This window comes from Balaenoptera acutorostrata, chromosome 2, assembly GCF_949987535.1.
Source record: "Balaenoptera acutorostrata chromosome 2, mBalAcu1.1, whole genome shotgun sequence".
In the NCBI taxonomy this organism is placed as follows: Eukaryota; Metazoa; Chordata; class Mammalia; order Artiodactyla; family Balaenopteridae; genus Balaenoptera; species Balaenoptera acutorostrata.
Window position 1 is genome coordinate 184,033,593 of NC_080065.1, and position 19,366 is coordinate 184,052,958.

The window sequence follows — 19,366 nt, forward strand, 5'->3', positions numbered from 1 at the left end:
GTGCAGGATCACCCCAGTTAGGAACCTCTGCGCTAGGCAGACAATTTCTTTGAATTGACATCAGCTTTGGGATATAGACTCCCTGAGCTGGGCCTCAGTTTACCAACCTCATCAATTGGGTAAATTTAATCAGATAGTGCTATGGAGCTCCTAACACAGTAAAAACTCAGCAAATGAAAGCTGCCCACTTGGGGTCTGGGGCATCTTGGGGCTTTGGACATTAGCTGGCCTTTAGCATTATACATTCTGGGTCCATCTGTTCAGACCAAAGGAAGGTCCATTTTAGGACTGGGCCTCTAGATGGGAGGAGGAAGAATTATCGGTGTCCTCTTTTTTTTTTTTTTTTCTTCCCTTGATTTTTCATGGAAACATCCAGAGCAGCTCAGCCCGATAGAACTTTGTGTGGTGATGGTGGGCGTATTCGGTGCCGTCCAATTCGGTCGCCACCAGCCACGTGTGCCTGTCGAGTATTGAAAGGTGACTGGTGCGGCTGAAGTCCTGAAAATTTAATTTCAATTTAGCCAATTTAAATTTCAAGTTGCATGTGACTCGGGGCTCCCATACTGGACAGCTCCAGAAGACAGGGTTTCCAGGAGCCAAATGACAGGCAGGTGGTTAGCAAGTGGGTGAGAAATAGTTCGAGGTTTTAGAGGTGATTAAAGATAAGATGGGGCTTCCCTGGTGGCGCAGTGGTTGAGAGTCTGCCTGCCAATGCAGGGGACACGGGTTCGAGCCCTGGTCTGGGAAGATCCCACATGCCACGGAGCAACTGGGCCCGTGAGCCACAATTACTGAGCCTGCGCGTCTGGAGCCTGTGCTCCGCAACAAGAGAGGCTGCGATGGTGAGAGGCCCGCGCACCGCGATGAAGAGTGGTCCCCACTTGCCGCAACTAGAGAAAGCCCTCGCACAGAAACGAAGACTCAACACAGTCATAAAAAAAAAAAAAAGATAAGATGGCAGGGACTTCCGTGGCGGCCCAGCATTAAGACTCTGTGCTCCCACTGCAGGGGGTGGGGTTCAATCCCTGGTGGGGGAACTAAGATCCCACGTGGCCTGCGGCATGGCCAAAAAAAAAGTAAGATGACACAATAAAAAGGAAGGAGATTCTGACACCTGCTACGACATGGATGAACCTTGAGGACACGATGCTCAGTGAGAGAAGCCAGACACAGAAGGACACACGGTGTGTGATTCCACTCACAGGGGGTCCCTGGGGGAGTCAGATCCACAGAGACAGGAAGTAGATGGTGGGGGCCAGGGGCTGGGGGAGGGGTGGGGAGTCAGTGTTTCATGGGGACAGAGTTTCAGTTTGGGAAGATGAGAAAGTTCTGGAGGTGATGGTGGGGATGGTCACAAGATACTATGAATGTACTTAACGCCACTAAACTGTACACTTAGAAATGGTTAAGTGGTAAAGTTTATGTTATGTGTATTTCAACACAATCTAAAAATCAAATTAAAACAATTTTTAATGAATGGCGTATAATTACAGCATCATATTATTTAGAAACTACACTTATTTAAATTTAAAAAGAACTATCGGGAGTATAGGAGTATAGGAGAAAAAAGAGAGAGAGCTTCTTCAGCCCAGTAAAGGGATCTGCAGAAACCACAGCTAACATTATTCTTAGTGGTGAGAGACCGAATGGGTTCCCCCTAAGATCAGAAGCAAGACGAGGACACCTGCTCTCACCACTTCCAGTCAACAGGGTTCTGGAAGTCCTAGCCAGTGCGATAAACCAAGAAAAAGAAATCAGAGGCATACACATTAGGAAGAAAGAAAGAAAACTTGCCCTATTTGCAAGCGACATGATGGTTTTCATAGAAAATCCCAAAGAATCTACCAGAAAAAGAAAAAGACTCTTAGAACTAATATGTGAGTTCAGCAAGGTTGCAGAATACAAGATTAACACCCCCAAACCAATCGCATTTCTAAATGCTAGCAATGATCAATTAGAAACCAAAATTAAAAACACACTCTCATTTACAATTGCTCCCCAAACCTACCATGTATTGAATATCAACCTGGCACCAACCCTTTTACACTTGTTATTAGCTGACTTGGAGACCCAACAAACCCTGGGAGGTGGGTTTTATTATAGTCCCATTTTACAGATGAGGAAACTGAGGCTCAGACAGGTGATATGGCTGGCCTGAGGTCAAGAGCAGTGAATAAGGGCTCCAGACTAGAGCCAGCCGTAGCCTAGGGCCATGGCTTTCAAGGTACAAAATAATAGCACCCAAGACAAAAACAGCAAGGAGATAGCAATAATAGTAATAAAACCCTCCCTCCAGTTGGTGAAGTGCTTACTACGTGTCAGCCACTGTTTGGGGCCCTTGATTGCATTCATTATCACCTTTTCCCTCCCGAGCAGCCTCTGAGGGAGAGTCTGTAATTGTGCCCATTTCACAGATGCGGGGAGTGAGGCACAGAGAGATGAGGGGTGGCGTCTGAGGCCCACAGCCCGGGCTGCCTGGTTCCAAAGCATAAGCACACAGGCGGCGCTCAAGAAACATCCCCCTTCTCGGGTAGGCCCCTGAGTGCCAGCCGGGCACTGTTGCCCGCTGAATCCGTGTGGGTGCCGGTTCCGGAAGAGGGTCTGTGCCCAAGGCCTGGAGCCCAACGGCTGGCTGCCCGGGCTGGGCCCTTCCCAACCCAGTGGCCACCCGTGCCCAGCCATGCGGCCATCCAAGCAGGACGGGCCGGCTCCAAGGGGCCGCTGGCTGCCCGAGCCCGGGAGCGGCCACAGGGCGTGGGGCCGAGCCGGGCACAGCCCTCTCACCACTGCCCAGCCTGCCCAGCCTAGTCGGCCACGCGGGGGCTGCTCAGCCCAGCCAAGGAGGGCTGCCTGCATCCGCTCCTATCGTGGATGGGGAAACTGAGGCAGGTGGGGCCGCTCCTGTGCTGTTTACAGCATCCCTGGGTCTTGCCCGCCAGTAGGTGCTCAGCGCACAGCGTGTGCAAAGGCAAAAGCGCGATGCCAGGCAGACGGCGAGGGCCCAGTGACTGTTGTGCGAAGTGTCATCATTATTATTATCCCCAAAGCAACCCTGGGTGCACTGAGGCCCCAGCAGGGGAAGTGACCCCCGCCCCCCGGGACCACGTGTCCTTGGAGGCTCCCAGAGCTGGGATGGGAACGCGCGTCTCATCGCAGAATCCAGGCGGCTCACGCAAGCGCCGTACTGGATGTCGGGATGTAAGCACTAGCTACCGAATTAAAACAACAAGGGGCAGGGGAATTCCCTGGCGGTTCAGGAGTTAAGACTCTGCCCTTCCACCTCAGTGGGCAGGGGTTCGATCCCTGGTCAGGGAACTAAGATCCCTCAAGCGGTGCGGACAAAAAATAAATAAATAAAATAAAATGATACACTACTGTGTAAAAAAACAGCAGCAAGGGGTGTGGGGCGGGGCACTTTTTTGTCATTCTAACCCTCCCTTTTCCTTGTGTACAAAATGGGTACACTAACAATGCCAGATTTGTGGCTCTCTTCATGATTTAAGGGAAAGTATGAAATGAGAACAAGAAAACACATTTGTGGTCATGTTAGGGACTTAAAAATAACAGTAATAATAATAACGAGGTGGATGTTACCATGGATCTAGAGCTCAGTATGCCCTAAGCGCTTCATATGTATCAGCTCCTTGCCACCTCCTGGCAACCCAGTCAGGCCTGTGAGATGCTTTCGCACATTTGAAAGAGAAAACTCTGAGGCTCAGGGAGGTTAAGCGACTTGCCTAAGGTCACACAGCAATAAGCTCTGGGCCTTGGAGTATGGCAGGTGGGAGGGGCCTGATTCTCTTTCTCTGGCATTTGATGGTGATTCCCGCCACCTTTGTCCTTGACCTGAGAGACAAATGGGGGGGGGCGTCTAGGGGTCCTGTCTGTCTGGGCTTGTCCATTTCCTCCCCCCCCCCCCCGCAGTCTGGGGTGGAGGGTGTGAGGGCTGCAGAGGGGACTGGCTCTACTCACCCTCCATCTAGGCCTCCGGAGCCAATAATGCTGAGCTCAGCGTCTGTCTGCTTCACCCGGCTGCCAAGGAGCCTGATTATTTTTAGATAAGATGGAGGGGCGGGCGCCGGGGTGGGAGGGAGCCCCCAAGCCCGGCGGGTGGGGCCGGAAATGTCACAGCTGCAGAAATATGCCCCTCGGCCCCCTCTCCGGGGATCCTGAGTGGCAACCCAAGACCACAGGCTGGGCCCCCAGGACTCGGAAGGCAGAGGCGGTGGGGAGGGGGCCCGAGGGGCCAGGGACTCGCCTCTCTGGCCCTCTGTTTTCCTGTCTGTGAAATGGGCATGAGAGTTCCCACCTCATATGGTAGAGGCAGGATTAAATGAGTTATCCTCACTTGACAGATGAGGAAACTGAGGCTCAGCGAGCACTTCCCCACGACTGAGCCAGCCCCTCCACTCGGGTTCTCGCCACGGTTCAGGACACAGGCAGGCTGGCGCTTAGTGACCTCAGACGTCCATGACCCCCTGGGGCAGCAGCCAGGGAGGGGCCATGCCATGCTCCAGACCACGGCGCTGGCCCAGCCTAGCACTGGGCTGATGTCTCCTCCCCTCCTGAGTGGGGGTCCCTGCGATGTCACCAACTCCCCCTCCCTCTCTTTGCAGATGCAGAGCAAAGCGGCAGTCCCCGGGCGGGGATGGGCTCCGACCAGGAGGACAGCAAGCCCATCACACTGGGTGAGTCTGGAGGTGGCGGGGGTAGAGGGCACGGGCCCATCCCCATCTTTTATTTAGGAATCGTTTCCGGAGCGCCCCCTGTGGGTTCTCTGTGTGGTCCTGTGTGAGCACCTGAGTCACTCCTCCCAGCCATGCTGTAGAGTAGGTGCTGCTGTTGTTCCATTTTGCAGAGGCAGGGACTGAGGTCCAGAGAGGAATATGGGCCTTCCCAGGGGCATCCAGGGAGCTGGGGTTGGAACCCACGACCCTGAGCTCCAGCATCTGGGCTCTGAGGTGCTCCCCCCATGGGAGAGGCCCTGGTGGGCCCTGCAGTCTCATGGGACATTGAGTGGATGAGTAGGACAACTCAGTTCTATGTTGCGGGTGTGGGAGCAGAGCCAGAAGGACAGAGAGGATTTGGAAGCTTCAGAGTCCCTGCTTCTACTCTGGTTCCCTGCCTACTCCCTCCCACAGTCTGTCCTCCCTGAAGTGGTCAGAGGGTGCCCATGAGCACCTGAGTCAGGCCCCGCCCGCCCTCTGCCCACAGCCCTCCAGGGCTCCCACCTCCCGGGGGTAAAAGCCCAAGTCCTCCCTGCCCTCCCCTCCTCCCCTCCTCCCTCTCCCCCCCTCGCTCACTCTGTTCCAGACACACAGGCCTCCTCGCTGTTCCTCCAGCACGCCAGGCACCATCCTGTCCCAGAGCCTCTGCACGTGCTGTGCCCGCTATCTGGACAGCTAACTGCTTTCTCTCGCTCCAGATCACCCAGGTCTCAGCTCAAATGCCTCCCTCTCAGAAAGATCTTCCCTGAGCCCCTCAGCTCAAGCAGCCTCAGTCACTCTCAATCTCAGCCCTCTGTTTTATTTCCTTTCAAGGAAGTTAGTGATTGCGTATGTATTTGCTTAGTTGCTTAGTGATTGCAAATGTGTTTGTTTATCTCACATAGTGGAACATCACCTCCTCAAGGGCAGAGGTGTTTGTTTTGATCACTACTGTGTCCTCAGTACCTAGAGCAGGACCTGGTACACACTAGGTGCTCAAAAAACATTTCTAGAAAGCAAAAAAGGAGAGAAGGAAGGATGAAGCAGAGGGAAAAAGAGAAACTAGAGGGATAGTATATTAGGGGCAAGGAAGGAGGAGAGATGAAAAGGGAGAAAGGAAGAAACAGCCAGTGGGTGAGGGCATCCCCGTTGGAAGGTCCGTCACAGGCATGCACAGGGAGGCTGGATGGTTCCAGGAGGTTCACAGGCCCCCAGGCCACACCTCACTGGCCATCTGTGACCCGAGTCCTCCTTGACCTCCTGTGATCCCCAGGCGCCTCCCTCCAAGCCAGATGTTCAAGGCAGGCGGCGGGGGCCATGGCGCTTGGCCTGGTCCCGTGGGGAGCTCCAGCGTCTGGTAGAGGAAATCACTTCCTCCCCGCCCGCCAGGGAGTCCCCTGGAGATGGAGCTGGGCGAGCACTGCACAAACAGGAAACCCCGGTGGGGGTGGGGCGGAGGGGCGTGCTGACAGCAGCCGGCCAGCTGGGTCAGCAGGAAGTGGCCACGGCCACTTCCCCCTGGACACTGGGAGCCACCACCCTGTCCTCCTCGGGATGTTGTGGTCCCGAGCCTCCCATCATGGGCCTGGGCAGGTAGTAATTGCTCAATGAATGGTGGACACAAAGCTCATAAGCAGGGGGCTTGGGTGGCAGACAGCTGGGGAGCTGGGCACTGCTGTGAGCTCCCTGTGGCCACTGCTGCCCCCTGGGGGCCTGGACAAGAACTGCTCCCACCACCCCCCAAAGCCAAGAGCTGCCATTCTGTGGGTCCCACCTCCACTCTGACCACTCTCTCTGGCTCCTTCAACTCCAGCCCTGTTGGCCTCCGATTTGCCAAGTGCATCCCAACCCCAGGCCCTTTGCACAAGCCATTCCCGCTGCCAGGAACATCATAACCCACAGGGAGGTGGCAAAACGTCGAGTTTAAGATCATCCTCATCGGGGCAGCCAGTTCTCACAAGGCAGTTTCCCTGTGCCAGGCGCTGTCTGGGCACTACCCGAATTTTAACTCACGTGTTCGCCTTATCCACCCCTACCTTGAGATCTTGGTTGAATGTCACCCTCCCAGAGAAGCCTTCTCTGAGCCCTTCGTGTAAAATAGGTCCCCTCCCCAGCAGGCTCCCCCGACCTTGACTGCCTCCCCACTGCCTGACACATCTCACATTTAACTGAATCATCTTTAATAACTTTCTTTTTAAATTGTGGTACAACACACATAAATGTAGAATTTTAACCCTATTAAAATGTACCATTCAGTGACATTAAGTACATTCAGAGCTGTGCACCCATCACCTCTGTCTAGTTCCAGAACATTCTCATCAACCCACAAAGCAACCCCATCTCCATTAGTCACTCCCTCTCCCCGAGTGACCATGAACCCACTCTCTGTCTCAGTGGATTTGCCTGTTCTGGACGTTTCCCATCAATGGAATCACACACTGTGTATCCTTCTGTGTCTGGCTTCTCTCACTGAGCATCGTGTTCTCAGGGTCCATCCACGTTGTAGCGAGTGTCAGGGCTTCACCTCTTTTCACGGCTGAGTGACGTTCCCGTGTGTGGAGGGACCACATTTTGTGTATCCATCATGGTTGATGGACATTTGGGTTGTCTCCAATTTCAGCTACTGTAAATCACGCTGCTGTGAACATTCATGTGCAAGTGTTTTTGACTTCCTGCTTTTATGTGGCGTCCTTCGCCCACCCTGGGCTGTGAGTCTAAGAGGGCAGCTGCTCCTGTATGTCTTGTTCCCCACTGTGTCCCCAGTGCCCAGCTCAGGGGGCGGACACTGGAGGTGCCTGGTAATGGGTCTTGCCTGTGAGGGTCGCCGGGTGGGACAGGCCTGCTTCCAGCTGTCTTGGGTTGGCCAGTGCTCCCGCCCTCTCGAGGCCAGCCTCAGTTTCCAAATCCATGAAATGGGTCTAAACCACCCCAGCCCAGAGAGGAGGGTCCCTCTTCCTTTGACATTAGGCGGGAATGGGTCCGGGCACACTGAGGATTTTGACTGCTGTCTGTGGACCCTCCATTCACCCCATGGTTCTGAGCCCCTGCCATTTGCCAGGCTCTGGTCCGCACACTGGGGACACCACAGAGCTCACAGCCTGGAGGCAGAAGGCTAAGAGACTGCAGCACTGCATGGGGTGATGAGTGAGGTAAAGGAAGCAAGCTGGTCCCTCCTAGGTAGTAGCATTCATAGCTCACAACCACCCAAGACGACAGGGTGTATGGTCCCCACTTTTGAGATCAGGGAGCATCAAAGCTCAGGGAGATAAAGTGACTCATCCAAGATCACACACCGAGCGGGCAGCTGAGATGTGAACCCAGGTCTGGCCTCCACTTGTGTGTGCAGCCTGCCACAGCACGGGGGCTCCCGAGGAGGGCTGGGAGGCGGTGTGAAGGCCCAGGCTGGAGAAGGGGAGGCTGGCTGAGGCTGCAGTGAGAAGGACTGAGCAGAGACTCAGCAAAGGAGATCCGCTCCAGCTGTGTTAGGGTGGAGGAGTCCCCGTCGGCTTGGAGGGGCTGAGCTGGCCATCCTCCTGCTGCAGGGCTGTGGTGGTTGGGGAGGTGGGTAGACAGGGTGACTGGCCAGGCTGGGTCCAGCCCCCGGAGTCTGGGCAGCCCGGAGGTGTCAAGGCAGGGAACAGACCCAGCTCAGCTGGCTGCCTGCTGACCCCCATCCTTCCTCTCTTTTCCAGACACCACCGACTTCCAGGAGAGCTTCGTCACCTCCGGTGTGTTCAGCGTCACTGAGCTCATCCAAGTGTCCCGGAGTAAGTGTCCCCGCCCACCCTGTGCTGGGACCCGAGGTGGGGGGGGTGGGCTCACACAGGGGAGGACTGTCGGAAAGGAGAAGTGGCTTTGGGATGGGGGCTCTAAGAGGGAAAGGGACTCGGGGAGGGAGGAGCAAGGAGCCCATCACCCTGCCCCACTCCCCCACGTCCTCTCCAGCTACCCTTGTCACCAAGCCTAAGTCCCTAGGAAGGGCAGTATCCAGGCCTTTCCCAGAGTCCAAGGTCAGGGTGACATGCTCTTCCCCAGAAAAGACTCCAGATGCTGGGTGGAAGGGCTAAAGAACCTTCTGCCCCAGTATCCCCCATTCCTGGGACCTCCCTCACCCCCACCCAGGAGACCCCAGAGGCCCCCCCCCTGCCTATTTCACCTCTTGTCCTCTTACCTATGGACCTGCTGGGGACCCATCCCCATCCCCAGACACCCCCATTTGAATCCTACCCCAGGGACCTCTGGGCACTATCCTGCCTTAACCCTAACCCTTGCCCTCCCCATCCAGATCAGCAGAGCCTGGCCTCTGAGAGTTCTGGGAAGCTTGGCCTCCAGCTCTGGCTATGCCTCTGCCTCACAGTGTGACCTTGGCCTCTCTCAATGGCCTTGTTCTTCTGACCCATAGTATAAGGCCAGTTTCAGCCAAATTAGGAATCAGGCCAAGTTGGGAAGCGGTTCCTTTTCGTTCTGCCAGCCCCCAGATGGCTCTCCCCACCACTCCAGGGCAAAGTGCAGCCCTGGACCTTGTTCCTCCCTCATCCTCCTCTCTGTCGCCCTCTGCAGCACCTGTGGTGACTGGAACAGGACCCAACTTCTCCCTGGGGGAGCTGCAGGGACACCTGGCGTATGACCTAAATCCAGCCAGCACCGGCATGAGAAGAACGCTACCCAGCACATCCTCCAGCGGGTATGTCCCCGGGACCCCACCTCTGGGCACTTCACGCCCCACCCCCACCTCCATCTGGCCCCAGCTTGTTCATTCCTCTCCCTGTTTTCACGTTCCACCTGGGAAACTCTTATTCATCTTTCAAAACCCAACCCCCAAGTGACTCTTTCCCCGGCCCTGACATCCCACGCTGGGCTCCCACAGCCTCGAGTCCTACAGCCCTAGCCCCTGCGACTCCATGAGAACACAGACACCGGTTCTTGCTGAGATATGCTGTGTGATCGTGAGCCGGACACATTCTGTTTGCCTCGGTTTCCTCACCTGCTAAGTGGGATCATAATCCTACCAGGTTGTTCTGAGGATTACAGTAGGTAAAGCGATCAGCCAGGCTTTCAGGGCTTTAGTCTCCACTATGCTAGCTTGCTAGCTTGGCCCTCTGCTGAGTCCCTCCCTGCCTATTGCCCCAGGTGTCCCACCCAAGTGATGGGCAGGTTAAAGCGGATGTCATCTGAGAAGCAGCCGAAAGTCCGCGGCTCGCGTGGCGTCTCGCGATAGCACCCTCCTCGCCCTGCCCCCTAAGAGCCGGAAGTAGCAAAGCCCGCCGGGCCCGTCTCCGTGGTAACCGGTCTGCTGGCTTCCTTCCTCGCCCCTTAGGAGCAAGCGGCACAAATCGGGCTCGATGGAGGAAGACGTGGACACGAGCCCCGGCGGTGATTACTACACCTCACCCAGCTCTCCCACGAGTAGCAGCCGCAACTGGACGGAGGACATGGAAGGAGGTGGGGCTGGCGGCGGGGGCTGACCGACCTTCCGGTCTGGGTTACCGCGGCAGTGACTACGTGTTCCGGCAGGCACTGCGCGGGCGCCCCGGGGCAGAGAGTCGGCCTGGAGCCGCGGGGCCTCCTGGGAATTGTAGTCTCGCAGGCTGCGCGCGGTTGGAAGTAAAGTCCGGGTTCGCGTTCCCGGAGCTCTTTGGTTCCGCTCTGGCGGGGAAGGATGGAGTTTATCCCTTGCCCGACTTTCCTGCCCTCTGCCTGTTAACGGCCCATCTCTGTGGGGTTCCTGCTATACAGAATTGACTCAGTAGCGATTCTGATCAACAGGGTGCTTCATCCTCGGGTCTGCCGTAGACCCTCAACTAGAGCGTCCTGATACGTGGGTTCCCTTTCCACTGGGGTCCTCCCTGGAGTCCTTTTTTTTTTTTTTTTTGCAAGATTCCCATCTCCATGGGATCTTGCTCTCTGTGAGTCCAGTTCCATAGGAGCCCCGCCTCTTTTCTTATAGCGTCCTTTTCCTGGTAGATTTTCTTGTTGCTCCTCTGTCTTCATAGGGTCCTCTCCAGAGTGTCTGTCTCATGTGGCTCCTGTTCTGTAGGGTCAGCAGTTCCGTAGAAGCTTTTTTCTGTTGAGCGCTGGCTCCTCCTGATTCTTTGTTTACTTACCGTCTCCCTAAGGGCATTCTCCAAAGATTTCCCTTCTTTGGAGTTTCCATCTCCATCACGGTTCTAATCTAAAGAATCCCTTTCTGGGAAGTCCCTGGTGGTCCAGTGGTTAGGACTCGGGGCTTTCACCACTGCTGTGGGCCGGGTTCAATCCCTGGTAGGGGAACTAAGATCACGCAAGACGCGCCGCGCGGCAAAAAAAAAAAAAAAAATCCCTTTTACCTTAAGATTCTGCTCTCCAGCGGGCCAGCGTTGCACTTAAAGGAAATGGTTTAGCAGAGTAGCCTGTGGGGAGGACGCCCCTGGCATTCCTCAGATTCTCAGCGGGGTCTGTGCCCCCCCAGTTTTAGAAGCATGTCTCTACCCGGTCCCTTATCCCTTAACAAGGGTTCACCCTACCGTATAGCCCAGTGGTTATGAACGTGGACACTCGGGTCCCTCAGCCCTTACAGCTTCCTGGTGACCCCACCTCTCTGGGCCTCGGTTTCTTCATCTGTAAAATGGGGGTGTTAATACCTGCAGTACCCACCCCACAGGGTTATTGTGGGGATTAAGTGAATTAATACATTTGATGTCCCTAAAACAGGCCTGGCACATAATAGGTACCCTGTATACCTTAGGATTTGTTTTCTTCTCTGCCCCTCCTCCTCTTTCCCTCTTCCCTGTAGAGTCTGATTTCTTATAAAGATCTGTCTATACAAAGTGCCATACCTATAGGATTCTTGAAAAGCAATATAACATTACAATTCAGAGGGCAGGTTCACTATAACAGAAAAGAATCTGATATATATATATATATATATATATATATATGTACACACACACACATATATATATATCTATGGAACTGAAACATTTTGCTGTATACCTGAATTATTGTAAATCAACTCTTCTTCAATAAAAGAAAGAAAGAAAGAGAGAGAGAGAAAGAAAAAGAGGGCAGGTTCAGGCATCAGAGAGACCAGGGTTCAAATCCCAGCTCTGTCTTTGTCTCACTGTGTGGGCTGTGTAACCTTGGGCAGGTGACTTAACATCTCTGAGCCTCGGTTGCCTCATCTTCAAAGTGGGAGTGATGAGACCATCATTCTTTTGGAGAGTTGGAAGGAGGACACGGTAGAATGTGACTTAAGCAACCATCTGGCACATAAGTGACCAGGAAACAGGAGAGTTTCTTTGGTGTTCATGTCTTTATAAAATTCCCATCTCTTGGAATCGGTCTCTAACACAGCTGGTTGTGACATTTGAGGTCCCAAGCCTCCTCCCTCTTCCTCAGTGTGGGCTCCCAGGTATCTAATGCTGGGAGGACCTCTCTATTTATTAGGCTTTAATTTATGGGTCAGAGTGTCTCTACGGTTCTGTCTCTGTGGTTTCCCTATCTTTCTAAAGTTTGTCTCTATAAAGGCCTGTATTCAATAAGCTTTAAGTCTGATTGTAGATAACAGAAAATACAAAAGGAAGTGCATTTCTCTCACAAATAAATGTCCAGCCATCAGCCACCCTGGGCAAGTGTGATGTGAGGGACTCAGTCTCCTGCCTTATGCGCCACTGAATGGGGTTTTCATTCCTACCTCATGGTCCAAGATAACTGCTGGAGCTCCAGCCATCCTGTCTGCTTTCCAGCCAGCAGGAAAGAAGGGTCAAGTCTGGGCATGTCCTCTCCCTTTAAGAATAATTTTCAGAAGATGCACTTACCCCTTCTGCTTATCTCTGGGCCCCTGAGTTAGTCCTAAGGCCATGCTCTGCTGCAAAGGATGCTGGGAAATGTAATCTTATTTGGGCCAATTATGTGCCCATCTCAAATCAAGGGTTCTGTTACTAAGGAAGAAGGATAAAGCAGATATTGAGAGACAGTTAGCTTCTGCCCTATCATTTACTGATTGGGAACTCAAAAGCACTTCTCGCTAACACTGTGATTGAAGAGGTTGTCTACAGATAAAGTGAATACTATTTAGAGCTGAAAGACAGCCTGTGCTGATGTAGCCACCGCAGCCCTGAGAGGAAAAATTATAGCTTTAACTGGAAAAAGAGAAAGGCTGGAAATAAAGAACCCAGCATTCAATTCAGGATGCTCAAAAAAGAAAAACAAAATTTTAAAAGGAAGGAAATGCTAGAGAGAGTCACTGGGGCTTGATCCAACCTTCCTACACTGAGAATAAAGTGGCCATGATGGGGGAGGACAAGGAGGAAGCCCGTACCAGCTTCTGGTGTGCGATGGGGAAATCACAGAGCTGGAAGGGAATGCCAGAGGGAGTCAGTCCTCCTATAGCTCCCATTGGTTGCCTCAGGTGATGGCAGACTCACTCCCCGCTGTGGGAGTCTCAGTACAAACCTCTAGTGTGTGCCTGCCCCTGCCTTCCGGGTGCTCACAGGCTCGTGGGGAGATTAATTCTATCTTTTCCTCCCCCTCCTCTTCTCCCTCCCTCTTCTTCCCCTTCCTGCCCCTCCTCCTCCTCCTTTTTCTCCTCTTCCTGGCTTCCTCCGGCTTCCTGTCTAGACAGCCCCCAATTAGCTGTTCATTAAGGGGGTTAAGCTGATTAGAGTACTCTCTCCCTTCCTCCGCTGTGGCCACCATGGGCAGCGCCCAGCTAACCCCCCAGCCCCAGCCTCCTCACTCCGGTGCCCTGGAGGGGCAGACGCCTGGGGGGGCAGAGGCCTGGGGGAAATCTTGCCAGCCCCGCCCAGGCAAGACCCCTGCAGCCACATCTCTCAGACCCCATACACCAGCTTCCAGCCCTTTGCCCCTTCCGGGCCCGGGCCAGGAGGACCAGGAGTGCCCCTTCTCCTCCTGGCCACCTCCTCCTGAGGCCCTCCCTGATTACCCAGCCAAGCGGGGCAGCAAGGGGGTCCCAGAGTGCTTTGCTCTTGCTGCTTCTGTGGCCCTCCCCCAGGGGACATGGGCCTCCCACAGGCAGTTATTATACGGAGTGAAGCGGGGAACTCCCATCTCTCTCCTCTTCCCGCATCTCTTTTTGAACTTGGGGGGCAGGAGGGGGTGTCAGAGCGTGGCCTGAGGAGTTACAGAGTTGCCTTTGAATCTCAGCTCCACCACTTCTTGGCTCCCCAGGACCTCACAGAGGGTCACTTCTGCCCCTAGAGGACACTGGGCGGTGTCCGGGACATCTCTGGCCATCATGACTGGGGGGCTCCTGGCATCCAGTGGGTGGGACCAGGGACGCTGCTCCACACCCCACAGCGCCCAGGACGGGCCCGCTGAGGATGACCGGCCCCCGTGTCAGCAGTGCTGGGGGTAGTGGGGGAGGCCATCCCACGTGGTAAGTGCCCAGTGAGTGGTGGCCGATCCCAGCAGAACTGCGCTCCGTCCACCCACCCGTACACTCCACACACTCTCTGCCCACCCTGTGTTCCGGGCCCTGGAGACCCAGTGGTTGGCTGCAGTGGGCCCCCCAGGGGAGCTGGCATTGCAGGGGGACAGGCTAGTTTGTCAAGCAGACGGGTGGGTGCTCAGATGGGGGATGTACAGGCCCACCTGTTAGATGAAGCGTGTGTGCTTAAATGGGGGACAGACAGGCACGTGTGACAGGCAAGTGGAAAGATACTTGGGGGTGGGCACCTACAGGCACGTGCGTCCGTTAAGGTTTGTATCTTCGACAGGGGACGTAGGGATACTTGATGCGGACCTGGAGAAATGTATGTTAAGCAGAAAGATGGCCACTCGGATCGGGGAGGTCAAGGGCACGCCTGTTAAATGGAGAGACGCGCGCTTTGATGGGGCATATACGGGCACTGTGTTAACCAACATCGGTTGCTCGTGTGGGGCCGTTCCCAGCGTGTTTGTTGAACGAACGGGGGACATTCAGACGCAGGAACGCAGGCACGAGGGTGACTCTTGCAACACCAGGCGCCCCCCGCCCCCCTCCTGGACCCTGGCTCCCGAAGGCCCCATCTCAGGAAGCTCTAGAAGGGCCTGTGGAGGTGCAGCTGGGGGCGGGGTCCACGCCGGGCTATTTCCATCCAGGACAGGCTGTTCTAGGAAATCCTCCTAAGTGAGCGTCTGACAGCTGTAACCTCATTCCCCCTGCAGCCCTGAGCCAGCCGGGAGCCGAACACACACACACACGCATGCACGCACGCACACACAGCAGGGCCGACCTCCTCCCTGCCGGCCGCCTTGGATGCCACCAGCTCCTTCTGTCCCTGGGAAAGCCCGGGCCTGCACCCAAGGCCCCGCTTGGCCGCCAGGTCCCTCTGGGCCGCCAACCGCATCCCAGGACACGCTCCCCCACTCACACACGGATGCGCACCCAGAGCCGACCAGGGCAGCAGCGTCTGTAACAGCAAAAGCAGATGGTGGCCTGAGTGCCCTCGGGGGGCTGGTTCGCAGATCCGGCTCACCCCTGGCCGTGCCATCGCGGAGGATGAAAGCACCCCACGTGGAAACGCCACGGTGGGGGTGGGGGGAATGCAGCAGCATCCCAGGTGGGACAGCCCTGGGGACCCACACAGATGCCCACTCACAGAACCATCAACCCGAGACCCCAGAAACAGTGGTGGCAGGCCTCGGAGGAGGGCGGGGGCCCTAACTGGGGCGGCTCTGCCCCAGGGGACACTGAGCCGTGTCTGGGGACGTCTGTGGTTGTCATGACTGGGGGGCTCCTGGCGTCGAGTGGGTGGAGCCAGGGAGGCGCCGAGGGCGACCCGCAGAGAATGACCCCGGCCCCGATGTGTGCAGCCTGAGAGGCCACCTTTTGCGGGGTGGCAGGCAGTGTGTCCCTAGAGACTGTCATACTGGGTGAAGTAAGTCAGAGAAAGACGAGTATCACATGATATCGCTTATGTGTGGAATCTAAAAAAAAAAAAATGGTACAAACGAACTTATTTACAAAACAGAAGTAGAGTCACAGATGTAGGAAACAATCTTATGGTTACCAGGGGGCAAGGGAGGGGGAGGGATAAATTGGGAGATTGGGATTGACATATACACACTACTCTGTATAAAATACCTGGCTGAGAGGGACCTGCCGCGTAGCACAGGGAACTCTACTCAGTACTCTGTGGTGACCTATGTGGGAAAGGAATCTAAAAAAGAGGGGATATATGTATGTGTATAACTGATTCACCTTGCTGTGCACCTGAAGCTAACACAGCATTGTAAATCAACTATACCCCAATAAAAACTATTTTTTTAAAAAAAACAACCCTCACCATGTGTGAATCCACTGTGGGCCTCAGTGGGTGTGTTTCACTGTAAAATGAATTTTAAAACAATTCCTAAACATGTCTATCTCCAGTTCCCCACTTTCCCCAGAGCCCAATTCCAGAGAAGGGGCCAGGCCAAGGACTCTGCCTTTTTCAGACACGTCATCATCCTTTGCTGTCACTAGAAAAAGCCTCTGCAGAGGGTGGTGGGAGTGGGGGGTGGGATGCAGGGAGGCAGGCGGGGGGCATTCATGGTTCTTCAGGGCGGACGTGTGCCCCGCATCTCTGGGGTCCGTCTTCCACGTCATGACAAGCCTCCTCCTGAGCCAGCGTCCGTTCTGTGCCACGGCCTCCACGGAGTCTGTATGTGCCCATTTTACACCTTTTATTCATTGAGGCCGAGCTGGAGACCGTCTGGGTTCCCCAGGGCCACCAGGGGAGGTAGTGAGACCCCCGTCTGCTGAGGAATGGCAGCAAGTAATTCCAGTGCGTGGGTGTGTGCCAGGCCCTGATCTAACGGCTTTACATGTTGTATCGCATTTAATACTCACGATGACCCTACAGGGAAGGTTCTTTCCCCCGGGTAAGGATCGGTGGTGGGGGCGGGGGCACAAGCACAGAGCCACTTGGGCTTTGGGGCTTTGGACCAATCCCTCTTCTCTGCCCACCCTGCCGCCTTCTTCAGGGCTCTGGTGTCCCTGGGGGGCAGAGGGCAGCCCTGAGCCGACTTATGTCTGGAAGGAGAGAAGGTGGGGGCCGGACTCTGTGGTCCAGGGGCCCGTGTGGCGTCAGACTCCTCCTCCCGTGGGCCGTGTGACCCTGGGCGGTCCCCTTCCCAGCTCTCAGCCTTGGTTTGCCCCGCCTTACAATGGGCTCCCAGCCCCTTGCCCATGGGTTGCTGGGAGAAGGGGGGGCAGGGGCTCTGCGGGGAGGCCCAGGGGTCCTGGGGGAGTGGAACAACCCTGCCTGCCGGCCCTTGACCCTCTGGCCCTCCCCGCAGGCATCTCATCCCCGGTGAAGAAAACAGAGATGGACAAGTCCCCTTTCAACAGTCCGTCTCCCCAGGACTCGCCCCGCCTCTCCAGCTTCACCCAGCACCACCGGCCCGTCATCGCCGTGCACAGCGGTGAGCGCCGCGGGCCCCGGGCGGGGAGGGGCGGCTGAGCCCTCTAACCAGGCCCCTTATGGCCGGGGAAGTCCCACCGGCTGTCTGACCACGAGTCCTCTTGCTGTAGCCTCCCACCCGGGCAGGAAAGCCTGCAGGTGCCATGGTAGAGAGCACCTGGACCTGACTCTTTTGGGGCCTCAGTTTCCCCTTCTGTACATGGAGGTGCAGCCTAGGACTCACCCCTCAACCTGCTCCCCACGTGTCATACTCGAGAGACCCACCGACAGACCCCGGGGCGGGATGGCCGCGATAGGAGGCAGACACCCAGAAGGACACACACAGGCCACGCAGGGGTACGAGAGCTCTCAGGAAGCACCACGCTCACAGCGTGGGGTGTGAGCTGAGCCCGTCACCCGTCCACTGGGCTCATAAACGACCCCCTCCCAGGGCTGTCCGTAGGACCAAATGAATTCAATCAGAATGAGTTAAATAAGAGCTTGAATGTCACCTGTTGCCCCTTGGTTGTGATAATGATGATTTAGTTCCATACAAGGGCAAATACACATACAGGGCAGAGGCAAACATCAAAATAGCACAACAGTTTAGACTAGGAGCCAGCCAAGCAGGCCCCCCAGTTGCCACCATTCTTGTAAATAAAGTTTTTTTGGCGGAGGGCCACACCCATCTGTTTACATGTCATCTGTGGCGGCTTTCAGGCAACAAGGGCAGAGTTGAGTAGCTGCATCAGAGACCCTATGGCCTGGAAAGCCAAAAGTATTTACTGTCTGGCCAGGGGCTAGAGAGAGAGGAAGGGGGAGTGACCACTAGTGGACACAGGGCTTCTTTTGGGGGCAGTGAAGTGGTTCTGGAATTACAAAGTGAATATACTAAAAGTCACTGACTTGTTTAGAAAAAGAAAAAAAAAAAACAAATACCACACTGGAATATTACTCAGCCATGAAAAGGGGTGAAGCACGGACACTCGCTACAACGTGGATGGACCTTGAGACCACAGTGCTCAGTGAGAGAAGCCAGACACAGAAGGACACACAGTGGGTGATTCCATTTATGAGATATCCACAGACAGAGAGTGGCTTCCCGGTTGTCAGGGGCTGGGGGAGGGGATGGGGTTGGTGCTCATGGGGATGGGGCTTCCTTTCAGGGGGATGAGAATGTTCTAAAAACACAGTGAATTGTACACTTTAGAAGGGTGGATTTTATAGTGTGCAAATAATATCTCAATTTAAAAAAAATATTGACCCACCAGCCATTTATGGAAAGAGCTAGCCGAGCCTTGGGTCAGGGTGTGGCCAGTCAGGCTGGGCTCGAACCCCGGGTCTGCCACCTGCTTGCTCTGTGGCTGGGGCAGAGGACATTCCCTCTGAGAGCCATGGTCATCCTCTGTCTTAAAAAAAGACGTGATGGACTTCCCTGGCGGTCCAGTGGTTAGGACTCAGCGGTTTCAGTGCCGAGGGCCCAGGTTCAATCCCTGGTTGGGGAACTAAGATCCTGCAATCCAAAAATAAATAAATTTTAAAAAATAAAAATAAATAAAAATGCTCAAAGGGGTGACGCCAGAACTCTGTGGGGTCACAGGAGAGTCATCGAATCTGGGCGTGTAAATGACAGCAGGGCCTGGTCATGGCAGATGCCACTGGGACTCCACATATTCGTATTATTAAAGGTGCCGCAGCGTGGGCGTGACGCGCACCCACAAACACAGTCACTCGGAGACAGGGCGGCCTGGCGGGAGCCCCCGGTGACCACTGCCCCCCTCCTCTCCACAGGGATCGCCCGGAGCCCTCACCCGTCCTCGGCCCTGCACTTCCCCACCACGTCCATCCTGCCCCAGACGGCCTCCACCTACTTCCCGCACACGGCCATCCGCTACCCACCTCACCTCAACCCCCAGGACCCGCTCAAAGATCTTGTCTCGCTGGCCTGCGATCCGGCCAGTCAGCAACCTGGACCGGTGAGTTTGGGGGGCACGACCTCCCTGGGGCCCTGGCGCGAGTGTCAGGCAACCCTTCCTCTGCCAGGGCAGCTTCTATTTTACAAACAGCGGGGTCCGCAGCCCCTGGAGCCAGACCGAGTGGGAATTCAGGCTTTTTCAGATGTCTGAGCGGACGGTATTTTAGGAAGCCCCCAAATCAAACACGGTTACGGCTGAGCTCAGGCCGCCTTTGGCCAGACTTCCACCAAAGCTTTTGGTGTTCGGAGCCTTTCAGATCTGGGAACCGCGGGCGAGGTGGTGGATGAATGAATGCGTACTCGCGGCAAATGCGGGGAGA

At 55.3% G+C, this 19,366-nt stretch overlaps 1 protein-coding gene across 5 annotated transcripts in view; it reads left to right on the forward strand.

The window, feature by feature from the left end:
* The window catches only part of NFIC (nuclear factor I C), a 64,472-nt gene that overhangs the window by 37,994 nt on the left and 7,112 nt on the right, over positions 1-19,366 (forward strand). For all 5 annotated transcript variants that reach the window (XM_057538059.1, XM_057538068.1, XM_057538050.1 and 2 more), the window contains exons 3-8: positions 4,617-4,688; positions 8,399-8,473; positions 9,267-9,390; positions 10,024-10,148; positions 16,968-17,093; positions 18,863-19,047. In XM_057538059.1, the coding sequence (XP_057394042.1) occupies positions 4,617-4,688; positions 8,399-8,473; positions 9,267-9,390; positions 10,024-10,148; positions 16,968-17,093; positions 18,863-19,047 (707 nt within the window). The remainder of the gene's footprint in view (positions 1-4,616; positions 4,689-8,398; positions 8,474-9,266; positions 9,391-10,023; positions 10,149-16,967; positions 17,094-18,862; positions 19,048-19,366) is intronic.